Raw genomic sequence first — 24,508 nt, 5'->3', positions numbered from 1 at the left:
TCCTGGTAAAGATCAAGACTTTGTATTAAAAGACATTTGGGTTCAGTTTAATATCTTGCTTCAGCATAAATCTGAACTAATTCCACTAATTCCACCAGGAGAATTACTTAAAATTCAAATGAATTCAGACACCAGTTCCATGGAAATGTCTTATGTGGGACAATCCCTAATTTCCAGTAAATTGAAGACGCAGAGGAATTTTGAGGTGTGTCTCGTGTCTTTACTGTTTGTAGGTTTGTTCTCTACATGAGATTTTTCTTGTTCCAAATTGCCAATACTTCAGCCAGGCTGGCCAGCCACACAGTGCATTGATCATTGTACCCAAAGGGAATTACAGGGGAAATCACAAGTGAACATCTGTAAACTGGAGCAGGAGACCTGATCTGAAAATGGATAATTTGTTCTTTGTTTTGCCTTAAACTCAGTCCAAATGGCTGAGCCATTTTCCTGTTTACTCTCACATGGGCAGACAGATCTGTCAGGCAGCTGAAAATGCTGACATCTTTTTGGGAGATTGTCTGACACTTCAGTTCCACCATCTCACTTCTGCAAACAGATGCTGACGGGGTTTTTCCTCCTTCTCTGACATAAGTATTTGGATCCTTGGTATCTCGTACAGATACCTAGGTGCCGTGATATAAAAAATTATAAAAAGGTATTGGAGAGACTCAGACTAAGAATAACAAGACAGCATTGGCATATGATTGTATATATATTGAAGTGGGAGCTGTTCAGTACCAGCTGTGAGTGTTCATATGCAAATATATAGACTGGGAATGACTGACATATGGCTGTGTGGTGGCAGTTCCAAGTGCAAATCCCAGGCCAGAAGTTACATGACCAGCAACAAGACAGAGGTGACATAGGAGCTAGGAGGTAATCTGAATCTCTCACTGTGGGAGATGGATGTATTGAAGCTGGTGTCATTGTGTTGCCTTGGGATCCAGTTGTATGTACACAGAATACACCTCTGGCTCCATCAGGCTGCTGTGTTGTGATGTGATTTAGGAAGAAAGAGACTCTGCCCCGCTCAAGTGATAAGGAGCTTGTACAGCACCCATTCCAGATGGTTTAGAGGCCAACAGGTTTTTCTTTGCTTGCTCCTTATCTGTGAATTTTTGGACAGATGCCTCTATACAAGGCAGCCAGAATTTGGTTCATAATCAATATCTGACACTTAAAATTCCATCCTTCTTTCCTCTTGAGTGTTGGAAATACGTATTTGATTTATGAATATAATTTCTCTTCTGATACTCAGAAAATTGTCAGTGCAAGTAACTGCACCTGTATATCACACAGTTAGACACTTAAGGAACTTTAAATATGCGATGAGCAGTGCCCCTTCAAAACAATAGTGTCAGAATAAAAAAGACCAGATATTAGATAGGGATTTTTTTTTTGTTAACAAGTTAGTTATGAAATATAACTTTTTTTTCAGAAATACGGAATTTTTATTTCTACTAGTGTTACTAAGTGTGCTGTTATTCCTTGCAGCAGCACGAGACTAGGAAAACCTGATTTTTTTAGCCATCGAATCCCATGTGGAAAATTGGCAGCTTGCTTAAGAATTACCAAGGGCCTTTATTTTCCCTCTCTTGATGGAACAGCTGTTAAGACTTGAATGGGTAGAGAAGTATTAACACTGCATAGTGCATAATCATAAAGTATCTGCTCACCGCACCCTTCCACTATAAATCTAACACAGTTTCTCACTTTGGAAATTGCCTGTATTTTTCTACATTAAAGAATGAACATCTCATATCAACTATTTCCTGTGCTTATTTCTGCCTGCTCACACATAGTTTAAGCTTTGTATTTTAAACCTGATTTCACAGAGTTTACGTCTTTGATGTTAAACTTTTCTGCAGGAGAGCTGATGCGAACCGCCAGGAACACATTATTCTCCAAACTGGTTGAAAGTAGTTTTGGCTGGTTTGTTGTCACAATATGTTGAAAAGTCATTAGGTTCTTTCATATGTTTTTTGATGTTTGTGGTCTTATAATCCGAAACACTAGAAATGCAGCCAATTTGTTTGGCTGCTGTATATGCAGAAATATATATGCATATACAGCAGATATATTTCATACCATTTCATATATCACCAGAATGCAGTCTCCTTTGGAGCACAGTATGTCCAGTAGTACAATGCTAAGCTTTGCCACACCATTTTTGGTCAAGATACTCATTTATTATAAACCACGGTCATTCATGGCATGCCTTAGACAAATCAGTTACCAATTTACGATTGATGTGCACCAGCGTCACAAATACTGGTTCTGAGCGGGATCTTGTGACTCCTATCATAAAAGCTTCTCTACGACACCCAGGACTCACACGTGGATTTTAAATTGTTAGCACAGTTTTGTATGAACTTCACAAAGTAATCGTTCATTTCTGGTTAGCCTGCAGTGCTGCCTTCCTTTGTGCTATCCCTTTGGGACACCATCCTACAGAAAGACATAGCCTATAAGTTAATTGGCACCTTCAGGATTTGCAGACTGAGGTGCAACCATTAAACCCACGTGAAAGGGAGACTTCCAGCCTCAGTGGTGATCAGAACAGCAGTTCCTGCTTTAAACCAGGAACATCATCCTGGTTAGTATGGACAAGAATATTTAGTTTCTCCCTTCTATCAAGCAAACACATTCACCTTTTCTCAGTTTTTCTTAGTAAAACCTTTTTTTCATGGCTTTCTGTCCACCATCTTATCTCCAGTGTTGCACAGATCGTAGTAGAGTGCAGGTTATTTGAGGTGCAGGCTGTATGCATGAAAACGCTACAGTGCCCCATGGAGAGCAAGGCTGCAGCAGGAGATCAGCCAAATTATTAGTATAACAGAAAATGTGCACAGGGAAGAGTCACAGGAAATCAGGGCTTTTTAAGTTCACTGCTCACAAAGCTGCTTATAGTTCATTTTTTGTTAAAAAGTCTAATGAGAAAAGTATTACCCTGAGATTCCAGGACAGCTACAGTTTTTCTGCCATCCTAAATCTTCACAGGCACCAGTAAGATGTTTACTTGCAGTAGGTTGTGTGCTTTTCCATTTAGATCTCAAGCAGCCTTCAAGATGATTTAGTATTAATATTTAAAGGTTATGATTTTTGCCAGAGATAGAATTATTTTAATGTTTATACCATATTCCTTAATTTGAAGATAGGATCAGAAACGTCTGCTTACAAAATCTCATGCTTCTGTGAGATTGATATACTACACTTGAGAATTACACTGGTAATTAAAAAAGAAAAAAAGAAGCAGCCCTACAGTTTTTGTATTTTCAGATATTTCCAGGTCTTATTTTCCCACTCCAGTTTTCACACAACAAACTCGGGCTTTCCCAGACCAGACAGATGTGGAATGTATCTGCTGGATTCCAAGGTCATGGAATTATCCCATATGAGATTCCTGGCACAGAGGTGAAAAACTTTAAGCACCATGAAACAATTGTTGCCATAAAGAATTATATTTTGGCAAGCATAAATCATAACAGATGTACAGTTTCTAACAAATAAATTTGCAGTTGTATTGTACACTGCCACACTGTGTACCCAGCAGCAGGGAGGATTTATTCATCTGACTTGAGATAACACAAATATTTTTAGCTAGTGTTTTAAAGTGGTAGCTTGCAAAGGCATGTGAGCTTTGCGGAGTTAAATGTCCCAGCAAATGTTAAGTCCCTTTAAATCAAATGCCAGTTGAACAGGGGCTGATTTTATTCCCAACTTGTGCTTTGCCACTGACTTCAGCTCAAACAGTAGTTCAAACTAGTGTAGTAGTGCTCTGAAACTGGAAAGAAATGAGGTTTTTGCTGTTGCCTAGGTTACTGAGAAAGGTAGTGACAATACTATTAAAAATAGTGGTTATGATCATGTACCACTCTCTTAAGTTCAGCTTCAAACTTGGCTGGGTGGCACAGCACCCCAAAGTCCGTAACACAGCTGCCAAAAATGCGGGGACCTGCAGCCGTGAAGTGCCCTGCTGGGTTTTCCAGCTCCCACCCCTCCCCATGTCAGATCATTTGGATCTACTTGTCATGACCGAGCACTGTATGGATATTGTCACGGGACTCTACCGACTGTGCTCAGGGAGCCTTTTAATCTCAGCTGCACACTGAGAGCTTGCTGAACTGCTGCCATATGGCCCTAATACTCCATAAAGTTTGACACGGCTTAAGAAAAATGCATGCACAGACACAAACGTACGCAGGTGTAGGAGGAGAGAACAGCAAAAAGTTTATAATAGTGCCACACTGCGCCCGGAGAGCACAGCTTGTAAATGTCCTTTAAATGTGCTCTCCGTAGCCTGTCATCTTGGAGGACAGTTTGGTTTAAGTGGTGCAGAAAGCAAAGAAATAAAACTGCACGAGAAGCAAAACATTTGCAATTAAAAGTTGGTCAAGTTGCCCAGCAATAGCATGCAGCAGCCTAAAAATAAAAGACCTAAAAATAGAAGATAATTCACAGGAGAAAATTCAAGGAGAAATGGACCCATTGTATCAAGTAGTTTCACATTAGATTTTTGGTTTTAAGTTCAAAAACTAGTATATTTAATTGTAGATTAGTGCTAAGTTACAGGGGGTATTTGCACCCCCCTCTGCAACTCCTTTGTGAAAAGCACTTCCAAAAAGCTGGGGATTTGTGTTCTTTGTTACTATCCTGCTGGTTAGAGAGGAGGCAGAGTCAGGGCATCTGATTTTTAGTCTCACCTATATTATCAGTGCAGTCTGAAGGCAGAACATTACCCTCCCTGCTTCCCCATCAGTGGGAATGATCCTAATGACAGTTCATAAAGGTGAGCAAAAGCTTAATGGGAAAAGGCATGAAGTATCTGTCAGTACTGAAACCAGGCAACGGGAATAGCAAAATTGGCAAATAAGAGAAACATTTTCATTGATAGTGCAGAAATCCTTCCAGAATTAATGCACAGAGCTTCCTGATTGTCAAAAATAAATAAAATTAGTTGGTAATGATTATTTGTCCAGCACTATTCTTGGCTGATTACATTGAAAACAGTCGTGTAATCCTCGGGGAGCTGCTAGCTTTCATGCTGCTGTTGACATTTCAAGTCAGGGCCACAAACTGATTCCAGTCTGGGCAGGATCCGCTGTGAGTTCTTGCTGAGAGTGTACTTGAGATACTGTCCTGTAGGTGAAATCAGTGTTTCCAGCCCCGCTGACACTCTTGGCATGCTATGGAGCGTCTCTGCACAAATGCAGTTCAAAGCCTTGTTAGGTAGAACAGTGTTTGTAAACTCTTCCTGCCATGGTAACGTGCACCAACAGAGGAAGGTCCTCGCTCTAACTCGGAAGGGCGCTCCGGTCTTCACAGAATTGGGCCTTTTTGTAGGAAAAGCTGACTTGAATATTAAATTGCACAACAAGCATCTGAAGATTTATGATTTAAAAGCTCCTTAAGAAGGCAAAGAAAAAAGAAAAATAATGGCCCAATTGTTTCCTGCTCTAAATTGTTGCTCTTTGACTTTCTAACCCAAGAGAGACCCCTTTGGCACCTACCTCTGCGACAGGCAGGAGAACTACAAAGTAAACTTCTTCCCTGTGGTTAATGAAGTCACTGCCTTAGGCATACTCTGCTATCACACCTGATAATCTCTTTAAAAACACAGTGTGATTAATTATTAATTAGGAAGATGAATGTTGTCTAGAAAAGGAGTTTCAAAGGCTTGATCCGAGCTGCTTAGTGTTACCAGGGTTTTGTTGATACCAAAAATGTTTGTCAAAGGCAGTCTACAGCAACTCCTAATACACCTAATAAACAAAACATACCAAATAAACACAGCCAGCAGTCACTGAGGGCTCTGTACTTTGCTTATTTTTAACTGCAGAGACATTGTTTCCCATCGAGCCACTACAGGAAAGGTGCATTCGTTTTTTTTGATATCACCTAGTTGTGTTGGAGCAATAGCGTTTCCATTGGCCCTGCTTCAAAGTTCATCTGTGTTCAGGATGGCATTTTTAATGGCCAGCTGACGTTGAAGGTTGAAAGTTAGGTGTGTGATTGGTCCCATCCCGACTGGGGATGGAGGTGAAGTATTTTGCTGAGTCAAAGGGACTAAAATGTCAGCTTAGTCCAGCTCTTGTTCGACTCAGTCAAACTTTGACTTCCATGGGCAGTGGATCAGGCTGCATAGACATGCAATATCCATATACACGCAGTCTTGAGTGTATCCTTATCTGTCCTCTGTCAGAAAGGGACAGGGTTTCATAGGAAGCAACTGGCTGCTCCCTTTCTTCTTCCCATCAGCCATGGAGGACCTGTCAGTGACTGCAGCTTTTGGCCCTTCCTTCCAACTCTTTCTCCAACCCCACTAGTAACCACCGTAATGCAGTCACCTACGGTAAATTCTGCAAAATCTTAAACCTCAGAAGTGAGGTACGATGGAGCATTTTCTTAACAATTTTGTGAAACTTCAGATTAGCCAATATTTCTAGTCTATTTTAGAACTTCGCAGGTTTTGTTCCTCGTTTGTGGCAGAAACCAGGACAACTGTATGTAAATTCTGTGAGTTGCTATGAACCCAGAGACTGGAGAATAATATATAATAGTTTAAAAATGTACAGTTAAAAAAATACTGTCAAACCAGTCATGACTCAATCTTGAGTCCACAGTCAGAATTAAGTTCTCTTGCATCATCCTTCTCCAAGACCATTAAGACCAGCTAACTTTTATATTGTGAAAATGAAGCTTTTTAAAAAAGAAGTCTGGTGGATAGGAAATCAATGTAAATTGACAACACAGACAAGAGTTTGTTATGGAGAAAAATTCTCATCTGGATTGGCACATCCATGTAGTATAACCAAATAATTATGGGAGTTGTAATGACTGTGGTATATAATGTACATAACCTTTTAAGGAGCTCATTTTATCTTAGCTACTTATCTGTCTTACATGAACATCTCATGAACTTCACAGGGTTTATCCTCACTACACCTATGTGATGAGGTGCGTGAAGCAACCTCCATGTTGCATGTTGTGGTCTGAAGCACAGGCATGAGAATTAAGGTAGTTCTTCATTCCTGCTGAATACAGTCAATGGGAATTAGGCACCTTGATGGTCTGGACCGTCATGATTTCGCTCACAGAAGGTCTAAGGCAGAGAAGCAGTGTTAGCTCTATGGACAGAATCCCAGGCTAATACATCAACTCACCATCCTTTTTCCTTTGTGTTAAATTTTATCACCCAAAAATGGTGTGATTTTCTAACTGCAGGTTATGTGGAAGTCATTTGCACTTTGTATTGCTGACTGAAACTTGTTTATTTCTTCCCTTGTTTTTGTATAAAAGTCTTCCATAAATCAAAGGTTGGCAAATAATAAAAATCCAAGATTATTTACTGGCTAAAAGAATATTTGAAGTGTCTTTGGCTACATAGTTCAAAGGATTTGTCTTCTCTTGGAAAGTAGCCCTAGAACTGCTGATCCTTAGCTGTAACATAAAAGCTGTCCCAGGAATGATGCTATCAGCAGTCCCAAAGGGCTGTAATGGCAGCTGAGGAGTGATATGCTAGTGGTCTTCCAGGACATTGAGACTGAGAACATTGCTTATGCCAGCATCATGAGGTACATGCAGGACTTGCTGTGTTACTCTGTGTCACTGGGACGTCGGTAAACTTAGGTCTTGAAGCAAACCCACCGGGAGGATGCAGTGCAGCCATACTATTCTCAAAGGCTTAAAAGTATTTTTCATAACCTCTCTTTTGCACATGCTATACCCAGTGCAAAAAAAAGTGTGTGAATGTTTCCACAGTTCACTTTTGACATGACAGCTTGTGTAGGAGTCTTCAGTCTCATTCAGCTGTAATTTAAAACATCTGATTTGTAAACCCATAAAATTGAAGTTTATGCTGGAAATACAGACACACCCTGGCCTCTTACCACTATAGGATACGTGGAAAACTGGGAGATCGTTTGGTGTGTAGAGTAGTAAAACCCAAAGTTAGTAATTGGCAGTTTTGTTCTTAATACATACATGATCCATTTGTATTTTCAAGAAAATCAAAGTGCAAGATTCTCTCCGTGTTCAAAACAGCCCGTGACTTTTTACTTTGCTAATACTTGCTTTAAGGTATGGTTGATGCTTTGACTCTTCTCTCTTTAGTCTTGTCCAGAGGTGTCTTCCTAATGTGGAAGTCTGCAAAAGCAGCGGAAGTTCCAGGTAATGAAACACCTCTCCGTGGGAGTAAGGAGAGCAACACGGGCTGTTTACCCCTCAAGGTTTTCAGGAGGTTCTTAGGATCCTTATAAGCTCTTTTGGCATTGAAGACTGGGCTCACAAGCCCTGATTCAAAGCACTTAGTCAACGTGACCAGGAACTTTATGGCCTGAGGCATGTTAAATCTAAACTGAAATAAAAGGCATCTGCTGTCTCAGGAGCTAGGAGCTCCGTCCTGAGGAGTGCTTCTCTGTCTTTAAGCAAAAATACTACAATATAAACAAGACCTGTAATATAGTGGTGTCCAACCTCGTGGAAGAGAAACGGAGAATTTCATAATGCCTCCTGGAGTTCATCCCTTTCTCTGGATCATGTTAAAGCTGTCCCTTATCTTTTGTAAGGAGGGCTTTTGTCCCTCCTCTGCAAAGATACTGTTGAGATGAATGCAGATTTGCTGAAAGAATATGCCCCTTAGGGCTCATTCATAAGCTGTGTAGTGTGGATTTTGTGGAGCACGCAAGGCTCTCTGCAGTGTGCTTCAGGAAGAGGCAACTTTGAGCACTTAAGTTTTTTTCTTCTGAATTTCAGAATTTGGTCCTTTGACTACACGAGATTCACCAACTGAAAGGACTTAAAGAGAGCTTTCCATGGAGGATTTTCCTGATCTCCATGATAAACTCCCTTCTCTCCTTCCCCCAGTTTGCTCCAAGTTTTATTTCTTGCTCAGAAGCTGTTGCCCTAGCTGGCCACAGCTGCTCATCCAGCCCTGGTCACAGTATTAGTTAAGAGACTTCAATGACGATGTCTGTCTCAGCCTTTTGCTTGGTCTGGTTACTTCAGCATCTACAGAATGTTTTCACAAAGAAGCAGATGGTGGTAGGAGTAACTGGGCCGTAAAACAACATTAACAGCTAAAACCGATTTTTACCAGAAAGGATTTTGCGGGCAGGGTGAGGGAGGATCAGCACTGTTTTCTTGGTTTCTCTCCCATACATTCAACCCTGCCCCTGCTGTAGGTGGTAGCGCTCTGAACTGTCTGCTTCCAGGGGATGAGCCCTGTCAGGTCAGTCACAAATACGAACAGTTGATGAATAACCCATTATAGAGTCACTTTTATGTTGACTCAGTGGACGTTTCCTGGCTTCAGAGACAGGCAAGATAATGGCTAGCTTTGTAGAAAGAAAGAATCTCTAAAATGCAACATTTTTTTTCCTTTGTGACTTTTATTGCTTTGTATGCTGACATGTATGAGGGAGGAAAACAGTTCCTTGTTGCCAATAATCCACAGCGCTTGGCACAGACGGTCTTTAAAATCTGGCACCGGGATGAATATTAATTCAGTTGTTTTCCCACAGAAGCTACTGATTAGTCAAGGCCAAGTATCACTGAGATGATTCATTAAAACCCGGCATCTGAGCCCACCTTTACTGAGTGGATCTGCTTTTCGTCACCCCTGCGACAGGTGGGCTGAATGTGTAATAAAAGGGGCAACTAAAATCCTAGAACGGAGTAAAGAGAAAAATGCAGAGGGACCCCAAAGGCTGGGCTGTGGTGCAACTGCTTCCCAGCTTTCTGGGCATGGAGCCAGGACAACTAGCCAAGGAGAATCCCACCCCAGGCAAGGGGCTCCTCCCGTGGCTCAGAACTGGTATCCTTACCCCTCTGTCACCATCCCCTCGCTCCCAGGCTTCCCAGTCCCAGCTGGCAACTGGTGGCATGGAAGAGAAGCATGGGACTACTGTGGCACCAAGGCTGGGGAGCACGGAGGCCACCGTGGTGTCCCCATCTGCTGATGGGGGATGATGATGACTGTCAATGAAGTCTGGAGTCTCCCAGCACATGGATACGCCTCTATTGGACACCTGCATGATCTAGCCTGGTGTTATCTCTGCTGCTGTGGCTCAAGGGCAACATTTTGAAGTCAAAAGACTCTAAAATTTAATGTTGTGATTCTGAAAAGCCTTTCTACAGAAAAGGCTTAACCAAAAAATTCCCAATTCTTTATTTGTGCAAAACCCACTTTATTTTGCCTAAGTATTGTAGGGGTCTCCATGCACGAAGCAAATTGCAGCTGGTGCAGAGTATCTGCTTCATTCGGCTTTTCACTGTGTTTACTGGTCTCTCTCTGCCTGAATCTTGTCTTCCTCCATCTAATTACATTTCTTTTAGTTCAAGGGGAGTACATGAGGTACAGCACAGGTTTAATGCAGACTGTATCAAAGAAACACTGAGGGGGAAGAGTGTCTGAGATACTGCAACAGGAGGATGAACAAAACGATTGAAAAGGTCTTCCCGCGTCAGACATCTATGATTTTAAATACTAAACAATCAAGGCAAAGGCGTTTCCTGGTGATTAATGACGGGCTGGGTGTAGTCATGTCTGGGCCTTAACCCTGGCCTCTCGTATATCCCTAGGAAATGCCCTGTGGCTCAGTTGTTTCTGCTGTTTTAAGCTACATTTGGCTTATGATTGATTGTAATTTTTAAAAGTACCTTTATGTTTGTGGCTATTTTGGTGACTGCTCTAGACAGCTTTGTTCCTCTCTCTCGGGTCTGGATGTTACTTCTAAACTCATATAAATGTGCCTAGGTAGCAGGAGTGGTGGAAATTTAGACATATATACAGTAGACTTATGCAGGTGTGATATAGCCGGTACACACGGCTCTACATGAAGCATGGATGTAGAGCTAACGTACAGGATCCATGCAAGGTGTGTAGTGACGTTTGCTTTCCATCTCTGCTAGATTGCTGTGTGCATTAGCGTTGTTGAGAATTATGGCCAATAAGAATATGATGCATTAATGTTATAATGCTGTGATAATGACGTAATGATAATCACATACATTGTCACTGCGGTTGTTGCAGTGTAAAGGCACTTTCAGCAGCACTGCTCTCTCTCAGGGAGGTTGTATGGGTACCACGCTGCACCCGTTCGTACTCTAATGTTGCCTTTTGGGCTCATTTGACATTGCACTAGTAATCCTAAAGATAGTCCCAAGGTGCTGGCTTTCTGACAATCCGCTGAGATCAGTGGCACTCAAGATTGCCAGTCATGGCCCGATTTAAAAAGCTGAATGCGTAAAATGTGTATTTGTTTTCTAAAGCTGTCAGTAGCTCATGGGTTTGTCTTGGGCATTGTCTCGTCTCTGCACTGTGATCTGCAGTGAACCCTAACGGATGAGGAACAGAGCTCGCTTGCTAGAGATAAGCAAACCAACCAACCACCACTTCTTCAGTCAGAGCAAACCTGGGCTCTGAGGTTCTTGTTGCCCTGACCCCCTCAGCAGGTGTTACAACAGGCGCATCGTAAACGATAGTCATAAAAGTAAAGTTTGCCAAAGTGGACCAAAATTTCTTGAGGTTTCACATCAGACAACCGAACTGATTTAAATGATCATTTTTTAAAGTGGAGGGTGAAACATTAGCTGACAGATCTTAGCAGGTTAGATCTAGCACTTAGTGCCATGGTCTAGTTGACATGGTGGTGTCAGGGCAACGGTTGGACTCGATGATCCCAGAGGTCTCTTCCAACCTGATTGATTCTGTGATTCTGTAGTTCTTGCAGTTTCACCAGGCAATCGCTGTTTCCAGTTTTGTAGCATCGGGAGCTATAGCTTTTGCCTCTCCTTAATTTAAGCTAATGATTTGGAGATGCTCTATGAATGATTTGATTGCATGCATGAACCAGTAAACAGGCAGATATGATTACATAAGGTGTAACTTATTATGGTTGTAGCTATGGTAGTGTAAGAACATTGCCCAGACAGTGCTTGTAGATAGGTAAGTGGTATCTTTTATTAGCTATATAGGCAACATTAGATATATAGGCAACATTAGATATATAGGCAACGTGAAGAAAGGCATGTGTGCCCAAAAGCTCTTCTCCCTTTTCTAGCTATGCTAGTTGGTCTAATAAAAGATATTACTTCCACAAACCTTGTCTTGCCTGCAATTAAATAAAATACTCCCAGGATCATACTGTGTGAAAGATCTTTTAATTCATTTCAGATCTGCTATAGCTTCCATTAAAAGCAATAGGAATCTTTACATCCAGTCCCGTCTGCTTTCCTGTGTGAACAGGAACGTTTTATACCACTTCACAGCCTCTTCCTTCATCTTTTGTAATAACTTAGCAAAGATTTAATCGTGGCATATAACGGGGGTTTGTGTGACCGTGGAGTGAGGGGAAACTTATCTTTTGAATGTGTGAATTATGGAGTGTGCGGATTAACAAAGTGAGAAAGAGCAAAGGTATGTTCATAATAGCAATTGATAGAGTTAACAGCAACAGCAGATGGATCGGCCTGACCTTTTCCATCTCTAATTCTATAGACTGCACTGCTCTTTTCTAGTGGATGGTGAAGAGGAAAATAAAATAGGCTAGAAAAACTTTCTAAGCTGGAAACTAGGATAAAAATGTAAAGTTTTGAGGGCACAGGGAAAAAAACTGTCTTCCATGCTTTTCTTTAAAAAATCAGTAAGTAAAAAAGTATGAAATAGAAATGGAAATAGAAATAGAAATAAATAGAAATAGAAATAGAAATAGAAATAGAAATAGAAATAGAAATAGAAATAGAAATAGAAATAGAAGCTTCCTGCTTATGAAAATTAAGATTCTTTTCTTTAAAAAGTAGAAATTTATTCTGTATGTGTAGTACATAAAAAGGACATAGACATTGACTTTGCATACGCTTATGGTAGAATAAATATTCTTCAATTTTAATAATGCCAAATATGTCCTTTATTACAGATGGTGCCTCACTGATTGATATATCTTTAAAATGGGAGGTTAGACCAGCAAAACCAAAACATCAACAAGATTGACTTTTAAAACAAAAAGTTTTTAAAACACTGCTTCTGTTTTAAAATTCTGTTCTGAATTGCCCTTCCCACCCAGTGCCCCAGGTGAAGGACCACACTGCACAGCCTGTCCCACCCAGGGGTAACGTGGACACATCACTGTCCACCACACTTCGCCTTATGCTCCCCAGGAATGAACCTATCCAATCTGCTGAGCTGGAATAGAGGAAAAAAATACAGGATTTCAGTTTTCAGCATCATGAACACTTGCCTTTTGTAGCCAGGCTACTTAGGCCAACTGCTGGCTATGGGATTCATACTTAAATATAAAAGCAGGGCTCCTGAAGCAATTAGTGCTTGTAAGTACACGCAGGATCAGGCCTGGGAATCTCAGTGTTGATCCAGACGGGTCACTGTCTTTACTCTGTAGGATGTCTCACTCATCCATACGGTCCAATAGTTTAAAAGTAGAACATCTGTCAAAATCTCATTACTTTGGAGAGGATGGGAGCTCATGGATTATAAACCTTAATTTATTTTTTATATCTTAAATTATGGTGCCGTATCTAAGCCATAAATTTTTCCAAAACAAACTGCTGATGCATTTGAAAGAGTCGAATAAATACTCTCAGCACGGTGACAGAGCAGTGATAGAGGGAGTGAGCAGGTGTGTGGGGTGAGGATGGCAGAGAGGTGGTGATGGCACATTGCTTTTGGAACAGCTACTCTTGTTGGTTTTGCAATAAGATGCCCGTATTTACTTGGAGGAGAGGAGAGAAGGTTAATGATATCGGTTCCTGGGAATACAGGCACTCCCCAGTGACTGAAAGGGAATATTCCTGGATCCACCAAAGATCACCTTTTCACTCCCGAGTGTCTGCTAGCAGAAAGACACGCCTGTCTGCTTCCAGTTTAATATCATCACAAAGTGCTGATTTATTAAATGGTGTCAAACTTCTTCACAGTCTTTGAGCCTGCGCTCTATAGGTTTTGCTTGGTGGTGTAGGAGGCTGAAATGGCTTATCAGTGAACAAGACAGCATTTTAAATTGAGCAGCGCTAAATAGCCTCGTCCTGCAAATCTGGGATCGTGTAGTTTATTTCAGAGAGACCAATCTTGCCAAGATTTGTGTGCCACTTAACGGGAAATCTTTCCCACCGAGACCAAATGCTTTTGGGAGTGAGAGTGATAAGCCCCTTGAATCCTTTCTAGGTAATGCCTGTACCTCCCAGGACAGGGCTCAGGAGATTTATTCAGTTGTATCATTTACAAGAGATAGGGTTTGCTAAAGGACAGGGAGGACAGAAAGCTCAAAAACTGCGTCGGAAAGATTTGACAAGTAAAGTAAAATGAAATACAGCCATGAAACCCATGATGGGAGCAAGGGTAGGGGTCAGCACTGAATTCATTTAGTATGACAACTTCATTAAGTATATGGGTCATAAAGGATTGTTTCTGTATTATTTTACTCTGTATTATTTTATTTTATTCTGTATTATTTTATTTCTATATTATTTTTTGACCTGGTTACACTGATTGTGTACAATTGGACTCTTCCTCTAATACAGTTCGAATAGCATTGTTTCCAGAGATAAGATATGTAAAGTGAAGACAGATAATTATAAATACAGCTTCTTTGTTTCACGGTGTGGACAGTCTTCCCGTGAAGGTCACTCTGACAATGCTCCAGGATGTACTTGTGGAGCTGGTGACTTGTGCAACGAGAGGCCAAGCGGCATAATCAGATCTTGCATCTGGGTGCTCGCTGTCAGGGTTTCAGGAAACTTCTTTTGCTCCGTGATAGACCTGTTCTCACTGGGCAATGGGAAAAGCCTATGTGACTGTTAAAACAAGAGTGGAAAAATATGTATCTGGAATATGCATTGCTTTATCCTGCCAAGCCAAGTGTTTATTGTGGAGGCCAGACACATCTGTCCTCCTCCAACAGATATCGTGGTGTTTCTTGGATTAAAAAGACCGACTGTAGTGGAACAGTGGAAGAAATTGCTTCAGAAGACTGACTTATTGGAGTCCTATATCATATGGACCCTGTCAAAAAAAGTATTAGCTACATAAAAGCTGACACTTGGGGAGATGAAAGCAATATTGCTTGATACTGTGATTACCTTTACGACAACATGCTCAAGGTGGGCAGTGGGGAATTGAGTCCTTCCTTTGTGTGACCGGGGCTGTCAATATGATTACTTTGGGGATTTTTTTTTTGTTTTATGTAATAAACCATCTGTAATAAAAGTTTTTAAAAAATAGTTTTGGGCAAGAGGCTGGAGACATGGATTGCAGACAGCTATTTGGGTCAAGGGGTTAGGTTTTTGCCAGGCTCCAGATGGGGACGGAGAGGAGGACAGGGGCTGGAAGCGATTCTGAAGCTGAATCCATTTACACTTCACAGGCAATAAGAACAGCATCAGTTTAGGGAGCTGCACCTGATCTGCAGTTTGGCAAGAGAGAGGTCGATTACACCCTGAATGGAGTATTTCCGAGAATGCTACTTATGAACATCTCTTTGTTCTGAAAACTTGCAGTAAGTGTCAATAACAAAACTCATTACACTATTTTTGCATTTTCATGCCCTTGCAGATTTACTGGAAGATCTTGGAAAACAGCAGCTTTGGCGGAACAATTTAGTTATATCAAGGATAAGGAATTCTTGCTGGAAACTTGACAGGCACCACATCACTTTCTTATATCCAGTTCTTCCAGTTACTTTTGTGGATGGCCTTACACTTGCTGTGGACATGCATGGCATGTTTTAATGGTAGAGAAAACCCCAAACAGACCCCACAAAAGACCAAAACCAACATTCCCCTGTATGTTTGGCTTATTTTTGAATAACCTTGCCCAGTTCAGGCGCCCTTGCTCAGGCACGTTGTGCCCAGCACACAGTTCTGCATCTTCTGCCATCAGCTCCCTGGCACATTAAGAGTGAAAGCATTGAAGCTGAGAAGAGTTTTGTGGTTGTTTTCAAATGGTCCTGAACATATAGCCCTGGTGTTTCTTCAGTATTTTTGTAACACTGATACGGCATGTAGCTGATGGGGTGGAACGGTAAATTATTGTGAACAATGTAATGTTGACAGTCTGATATCTGGGGATTTATACTAAGCACAGGTTACTGCTAATGGGCAAAATGAGGAATTATGTCTTCTCATGTCTCAGATTAATTTCATATACATCCAAGTCTGTATAAAAACCATCAGATGCTTAGCATATATCAAACAGTACTTGCACATTACTTGATTTCTGTTTCTGGTTCCTGGCATCCGCAGAAATAAGATTTATCCCTTCATTTATATAGCACATAAAGGTTACATTATAAGTTAACCTAGAGAGTGGCCCAGCAATTTGTAAAGTATATGGGCTTAAAAATAACCCTGTTATGAAATAGGACATGATGCAACGCAGCAGTATTACAGCAGCTTAGTTGTGCTTGTTCAGAAGAAAGCGAATTAGGATCGTTTGCTACATAATAGTGAAAAGTGAAAGTCAGACCTGAAGCAGCCTTGCACTGCTGTTCAGGTTTGCAACTCAATGGCAATGTTTGGGATACTATAGGGTGTATTTAAACGCAGTGCAAAGGTGAAGGGCCAGTTCTGCAGGGTACTGAGTGCCTTTAACTGCATTGAAGCCAAAGTGTTTTAGGGTGCTCAGTGCCTCCTCAAGCCCCCCACCATAACCTGAGGCACACAAGTTTATTTTGGTGGAAGGAAGCTGCAAGATGTTTGCAGCCAGTGAATCTGCACCGAATACTCTGCACTGGAGGGAGGTTTATGCTCCAAGCTGGGCTGGTTCTGCAGCCGGTTACAGGCACCGACAGCGCCGATGAGCCAAGCAGTGCAAGAGTTGGGTGTTCAGCTGTGGGGGCTGTGATATTTTCCAATAACTGGCATCAGTCTTCTGAGCACAGTCCACATCACTGTGTCTCCTCCCCTTCCCTGTCCTGGCTGGGGCAGGATCAGCCCTTACATATTACTTTCCAAGCTGACAATCTTAACATTGGAACATAAATATTCTCCAACTGCACTGTCAAAAAAGGGCTCTCCAGTCTATTTAAAATCTTGGCTTTTAAAAATCTTTTTCATTTCAGTTAACAGCAAAATATGTTAACATTTTGCCTTTCCCTGTGCTTTTGGTTTGAACTCGGAAGATAATTTCATACGTTACTGTAATTTTTTTTCCAGAAAAGCAGATACCTTCTCTATTCCTCTGCAAAAGCTTTATGCCACAATAATTTAAGATTTCCTCCAGGTTAGAATATTTCTGCATGTAAAACCTCTTTGAAGGTTCAAATAGACTGTAACTGAGTTTTGACATGTATTCGCACGTGTCAAGTACAGCAGTTATTAAGGGTAGTGGAGACAAGGCACATTCCATCACTCCAGGGATTGACTCGCAGGTGTCCAGATCACTACAGGCCACAAGCGGGCAAAGCTACATTAAAAAAAAAAAAAAATCACCCTTTGTTGCAACAAGCATTAAAGTCTCCCGTTACCAACCATTTCAGCAATAGATCCAGTGAATGATCAGGTGAGGAATAAACTCTAGTTGCTGTCTTACAAAATCACATCCCAAGATTGTGACTGGGAAAATTGCCTTTTTATTCCTTTTGATGTAAATCTTTTCTGCGTCTCTTGTAAGGTTCTGCATCCACCCAGGACATATTTTAAAATTATATTAAAGCATGCATTTGCGCAGCATGATGTGCATTAGTTAAATAGGAGTTTCTGAGTTCTGTCCTGTTGTTCTTCTCTTCTGTGTGAGCTGAATCTGTCTGCATCCACGCGATTCATAGGAGAGAAATCATTTCCCGTACAGATGGATTTTTTTTTTATCCTTTAATTCCTTTCATTCATATATAAGGAATTGACTGAAATTGTCATCTCTCCCCATAGCAGAACTAAAGGACTGTCACATGCAAAAGGAGATACTCAGGACTCGATACTTTTTAAAGCATAACAGGTCTAAGCAAAGCCAACTGACCTTCTGCTCTTCTCTTCCCAGGGCACAGCTTCTGTTCTGCAGCGCAGGTCTGACAACGAGGAGTACGTCGAGGTTGGAAGACTGGGTCCATCAGATTATTTTGGTAAGAAAATTCAGCTTAAGTATGGTTCAGAAAGACAGGCACATGGAGTTGTATCAAGTAGTTATTGTCTTAATTAGTGCTCTACTCTTTCACCAGCGAGGAGTTATGCGTAGGTCAGCCACTGCTTTCAGCGATACTGGGAGATTTCAGTGAAGCTGAAACCATTCCTTGGTTTACACGGGTGTAGCTGACAGGAGACAGATCTAGCATCAGCAAACCAGTCTGAAAGCATTTGTTTTCAAAGGCATTTTACACGCATGCATTATGCATGTGTAATGCATTTGTACTGTCAACAGAATTATGTAAAGTGTCTGTCAAGAGATATATAAAGGGAGATGTTCTACAACCAAAGCGACTGGATGGTGGCTAGAATATGCACCCTCCGAAAAAGCAGCACAGGGCGTGTGACAGCGTATTTATCCCTGTTTCCAGGTGAGATAGCGTTACTGCTCAATCGGCCCCGGGCTGCTACGGTGGTGGCACGTGGACCCCTGAAGTGCGTGAAGCTGGATCGGCCCCGCTTCGAACGAGTGCTCGGTCCTTGTTCCGAAATCCTCAAGAGAAACATTCAGAGATACAACAGTTTCATTTCGCTCACCGTCTAAATGATTCCTGCTGGAAAGCTGCCTTTGTGTGACCTTGTGCACTTAAATTTGCTCTGTGCAGCTCCATAGCTTTATGAAGAAAAAAGAAAAGTGTGCATTTTATGTGTATTTTTTCTGTTCATGTCACGCAGTGGATGTCAGCTCAAATCTCATGTATCATGTAAGTAGGAAGACAACTGTTTGGATAAGACTAGCTTTGGGGAAGATGAGACTCTTGGCTTGCAGGCAAGATTTTTACCTATTGTTTAATCATATAGCTTAAAACTGTGTTTTTAACTATTTAAAATACATATGAATTTCTGTTTCCCTCATTATCTTTAAAGTTGGTCTTATTCACCTCTTGTCAAACTTCTTTGACCAAGTGATGTCCCTCCACCTGTCACTTTTTTCACTGGTTGTGGACTGGAGGTTTCTGAAATCCCAGGGGGTGAGTGGCAGTTGCGCAGTTTAAGAGGGAAGGTTGGAGGAAGGTTTTAATCATTCCAGCAAGCCAGGGAAAAGTAGCTTTTGAGTCATTTTGTTTGTGGGACAGATACAGGGGCCATATTCCTCCGTGTTACAAGCCCTTTCAGGTCTGCTTTGTAGGATATGCTAAGTCAAACAGCCTGCTCCAGTCTTCTGGGTGAAGAGGTCAAGGGACAATATTTTGTGAGAATTCAAACGGGGCCTTTAGGACCGAAGTTATTTGTCCTCAGCTTTTTTTAAATGGGGGTTTGCATTAGATCTCTTAGAAGTCCAACAAGAACTTCTCCGCTGAATTAAGTGGGCTTCATAACGTATTTATCTGCAGCAGAGCGTCCTCAGCCACTTCTTTGAGTATTATATGAAACGCGGAAGAGGTGGTGCCAGGTGTACATCAGGGGCAACAATAGCAGTTTGTTTTTAATAAGGTCCACTTAATTAAATTTAAATGCCTTTCTTTTAGTATTTGACTAAATTTTAGGAATTTTTAGGATTTTCTGAAAGCCAAACACATGCTTCAAAATGCTGCCTCTCCTCCAAAAGACAGGTATTGCATAACAAAAAGCACCAGGATCTTGCAAGAAGCTCCTAGAGCCCAGGTCCCTGCGGGGGCGTGCAGCCTCGCTGGCAGTTGTTGCTGCCCTGCCTTGACACGGGTCTCCTCTTGAATGGAGCTTTCTGCAGACCCAGACCTCGCTCTGCTGCGCAGCCCTCAAGGATGGGATCATTCAGATGATTCTTGTGAAGCTTTTCCTTTGAAGGAAAACTTGTCTTTGCTACCAGCAGCAAAGGTCTGCATCTCAGCTACCCTAAATAGCACTGCCCGCTTTTCAGTTGTGGTCAAACTCTGTTTCTTCTTTATGATAACATTCTTCTGAGTAAATATGAACTTTCTGTACCTTTTACATGCTAAAGGTTATGCAATGAAACAAGGCAGCAATCTCCCTTTTGAAACTAGAGGTGTTAGTGAAGAACATGGCTAAAATTATTCCTACTGACATGCAATGTGCTTTCTTCTTTGGAATTAACAAAAACTAACTTGGGACTTTCCTGTCGGCTCCCACCAAGAGGGCGCAGGATCCCAGCAGCTGCCCACAGAGGTTCTTACAGAGCTGACTGCTTCTCGACTTCAGGCTCCTCTCATCACTTCAAGGTGCTTAACTTATTTCAGCAGATTTTCAGTGGTCCTGTCAGTGTATATTCGTTGCTGCTATTTATGATGATTATGTTACGCTTCCTGCACGTGTTATTAAATATGACCATTCACGGTTTTCAACCTTGCAATTTTTATGACTTACATTTCTATAGGCAGACCCCCCATTATATATATAGGTAAATGTATATGCATTTGCAAAACTTTTGAGTTGCTTCACTTTTTTTATATTCTCTTGTGCAATTTTTTTAAACAAAATATTTTTTAAAGGTTACCAGTCACTCATGTATGTTGTTTTACCTACTGCATTTCTGTTGTATTGGTAAATATTTGTGAATATTTCACATAATACGCAAGATATAAATTTCTTGTTAAACACCAAGTATTAGCCTCACTGTTCAGAAGTTACTCGAGCGCACACACACCACACAGATTCTTTGCTTTAAACCTTTACAGCTCATGGAAAATACCTTTGAATTATGGTTCTGTTATAAGCAATCTCAAGAGAAGTGTAACCATTTCACACCAGGATTCCTATGCTTTAAGTGGAACAAAATGATATTCGATGACATTTTAAGGATAATTGTAATATTTGCAGTGGATGATGGGACAGGATTACGGTATGAATAAAATTCTTCTACATTATATGCAGCCGTTGTGGGTTTATTAATAATGGAAGTCTGTATGAATAGAAGTCATGTTCTAGTTAAAATCTGCATATCATAAAAAGTTTGAACTCTACTGAAAATAATCAGATGCAAAGAGACAAAAAATAGACCAAGAAGCCCAGTGCTATATATAGTAATGGAAACCAAACTGGTTTTCTGGAGGATTAGCATGAGGAAAAAAATTTCTTGTGTTTAAATGTAACCATATATGTCTACATAAAGCAGTAGGGGTTCAAGGTGTCTCTTGAACCTTCATGTTGTTTAGATGCCAGCTTAGCAAGGAATTTAAGCACGTGTGGAACATGAGGTATGTGAGCTGTCTCACTAGTTGTAGGAACCCTTTGTAGAGCTTTGAAACCCATGGGACTGCTGGTGAGTCTGTTGTACAGCCAGCGGGAAGAACTGGGGAAGAATAGATGCAAAGACCAATGCTGATCCTTTCCCCAGCCCCCAGTATCACAGACAAAGCCCATGGCCCCAGCCACACTGGGGATCTGTCCCAATTGTTCCTCTCAACTTCTGGCCATGCATGGATTTTCAGAAATGCAGCTGCCCTGGGACTGAAGCACAAAGCCATTTTTGGCACCAGGGAGGTACTGTGCTGCTGCAATGGTTCATGTTCATGCAACGGGCTGGCCAAGAAGAACTACATTGAGGATGAACTTCTCAGAGAAGGCAGAGCCTCCAAAGGAACCACCTGTATCTTATGCATCAGGATGAATGCAGGGGTTGAAGGACTGCAGAGGATGGCTTCTGGAGGAGAAAGAGGTGTTTAGCATGTCATTAGTGCCACACTACCTACAGTACCAACTAGAGCTCTGGGTGGCCGGTGTGTTGTGGCCCAAGCTTGGCTATGATGCTGGAGCCATCACGCCAGAGCGGCATGCAGGGCTAATGGACTCACTCTATGCAGCTTCTCTGCAGTGGCCCCCGCACAGGAATCTTGGGCGGCTCCCGGCATCCAAGGGCTGTCCAGCTTTCCATTTTTGGAGTGTGTCATTTTTCCCCCCTTTGCTATGATTCAGGCGGGAAGGACTCGTCTTTCCAGAGAATTACTCACGTTATGTAGTAATCAAAAGTGACCACTCTCTCTGAGGTTCTTCCAGAAGGACGTTACCAGCCCACGCTCCCCAGAAAAGAGCATCTCGCCACTCCTCACTGTCATCTTTTTTTGGTTGGTTTTAATTGTGTCGCAGCCATTTCAGGACTCCTAAGAGAAAAGAAAATACTTTTTTTTTTAATAGAAACTAATTGTACCTCCAGGTTTTTTATGAGGCCCATGTGGCTGACCAGGCTTTAGTGTGTGTGTCAGATCACTGTAAGCTGTCTCAGGCATTCCCACGGCTCTGTGGCAATGGGTGCCTGCAGTTGTGGAGTCGTATGAACCTTGTGAATCCTTGATCCTCAAATGAGCACAGTCTGCCACCATGTTACCTCTTCAGGTGTTGATGGAAAACAGGAGCTGTTGCAGAGCATCAAGTAATCCCAGTGCATGCCAGCCTGACTGTTGGCTGCTGGTTTGTTTTTCTTGCAGTAAGTGGTCTTCAGAAGTGGAGTCACTGCACAAAGGGTGACATTTCTTCTGCTGTGAAGGTTGCACGAGGTGTGTGCATCACATTCAGTTCTGAATTCTTAAATGGTGCATGAATCCTTTCACTGACCTATTTATGGAAGAGATCGTGTTTGTTCTTTGCACACACTTTTGTGTAGCAGCCGAGAGAGAGAATATCATCTTGTGCAGAGGCAAAACCATGATGATCTTAAGAGACTCAGAGACCCTATCACTTGCTGTTTGTGCAGTGCTGCATGAATACAAAGACTGTTGTGGGTGGATGGGAGTTAGCAGAGTAGGAAGACTTTTTTTTGTTGTTGCCTCATTGACCCAGTGAACACTAGCTGGTTTAAAAGCTCAAACTTCATAGAACCATAGAATGGTTTGGGTTGGAAGGAATATTTAAAGGCCATCTAGTCCAACCCCCTTGCAATGAGCACGGACATCTTCAACTAGATCAGGTTGCTCAGAGCCCTGTCCAACCTGACCTGGAATGTTTCCAGGGATGGGGCATCTGCCACCTCTCTGGGCAACCTGTGCCAGTGTCTCACCACCCTCATTGTAAAAAATTTCTTCCTTACATCTAGTCTGAATCTCCCCTCTTTTAGTTTAAAGCCATTACCCCTTGTTCTACTGCAACAGGCCCTACTAAAAAGTTTGTCCCCATCTTTCTTATAAGCCCCCTTTAAGTACTGGAAGGCTGCTATAAGGTCTCCCTGGAGCCTTCTCTGCCCCAGGCTGAACACCCCCAACTCTCTCAGCCTGTCTCCATAGCAGAGGTGCTCCAGCCCTCTGAGCATCTTTGTGGCCTCCTCTGGACTCACCCCAACATGTCCATGTCTTGTGCTGAGAGGTCCAGACCTGGCCGCAGCACTGCAGGTGGGGTCTCACTTGACATTTCAAAGACCAGCTCACCACTTAGAGACAGAATTATCTTCTCTTACATTCCCAGGCATGTTTTTTTGATTTGTTTCTAATTATTTGGCAACTCTGACTGGAGCTTATTTTCGCCTTCTTCAAATGCACACGACTGCTCAGAAACTCGTGAGAGTGTTTCCACAGCCAGAGTCACTTCTGTAGGTCCCACTTCCCTCTGGAGAACAACATATTTGGATATGAGCGTATGTGAAGCCTTGAAAATCTGATGTTACGGGAATGCATTGGCTTCGGTGCTCCTCCTCCAAAGGTTTCTGTGTGGCTCTGTGCTGCTCGGCAGAGCTTTATCTGGGATGCAGCACTTGCACAACAAGCTGGCCTTTTCTCTGAAAAAGCTGCCTGGCCAGAGGAGCTGGCATCTGCAGCCATCTGGTATTTTTGCGAAGGCTGAGGATGTTTTTTGTGCTTGATCAGGCTCCAATACCAGAGTGATTCTTCTGATGTCTAAAAATCTGGATTCAGCTTTTAGAAAAGAGGCAGCACTTTGCCTGGGAAAGGAAAGCAAAGCATCAGTGTCTCATCGGGCACACTCTGACTCCTAGCTCAGAAGTGCATGGGCAACTGTTCACCTCTGAGTGCTCCAGCCCCTTCCCAGCTGTGTTTTAATCCTTGTTTTCAGGTCACTCTCTGCAAGAGTATCGCAGAAAGCCCCCGCTGCCCAGACAAGCTGCAACACACATCCCATCCTCTTGTGCTCAGGCATTTTTAAGTGTGCAGAGTTCTCTTTAAAAAAGTCATGAGCTCTCATGGAGGAAAAAAAGAATCATTTTACCCAAGAAGACTGCTCCTGTTCCAGTATAAACTGTCTCCAAACATGGAACAGCAGCGTGCCATGGTGCTGCACGGGCCAGCAGCGCTGAATGAATTGGCAGATGCTGCGCTGCTGCTGCGTGATCCCTGGTAGCTGGGCTGCGAGAACGCTGCTCCTCTTTACTCACAGCTTCGTTTCGAAGCCAAAAGAGTCAAGTTGCCAAAAAAGTGCCCCTCTCCCCAGCCCCGATGGGGTAAGTGGAGCCTTGTGCTGCCAGGACTCGCCGGGTGCGTTCACCTTACCCTTGGTGGGT

General features: G+C 42.2%; 1 protein-coding gene across 3 annotated transcripts in view; it reads left to right on the top strand.

The window, feature by feature from the left end:
- PRKAR1B (protein kinase cAMP-dependent type I regulatory subunit beta) overlaps nt 1-20,903 on the top strand; it is a 98,111-nt gene extending 77,208 nt beyond the window's left edge. For all 3 annotated transcript variants that reach the window (XM_068422331.1, XM_068422332.1, XM_068422333.1), the window contains exons 10-11: nt 17,987-18,068; nt 18,501-20,903. In XM_068422331.1, coding sequence (XP_068278432.1) covers nt 17,987-18,068; nt 18,501-18,673 — 255 coding nt within the window. In that variant the 3' untranslated portion in view covers nt 18,674-20,903. The remainder of the gene's footprint in view (nt 1-17,986; nt 18,069-18,500) is intronic.
- Nucleotides 20,904-24,508: the final 3,605 nt, after the last annotated feature.

This window comes from Nyctibius grandis, chromosome Z (genome assembly GCF_013368605.1).
Source record: "Nyctibius grandis isolate bNycGra1 chromosome Z, bNycGra1.pri, whole genome shotgun sequence".
Taxonomy (NCBI): domain Eukaryota; kingdom Metazoa; phylum Chordata; class Aves; order Nyctibiiformes; family Nyctibiidae; genus Nyctibius; species Nyctibius grandis.
This window is presented reverse-complemented; position numbering and strand designations above follow the sequence as displayed.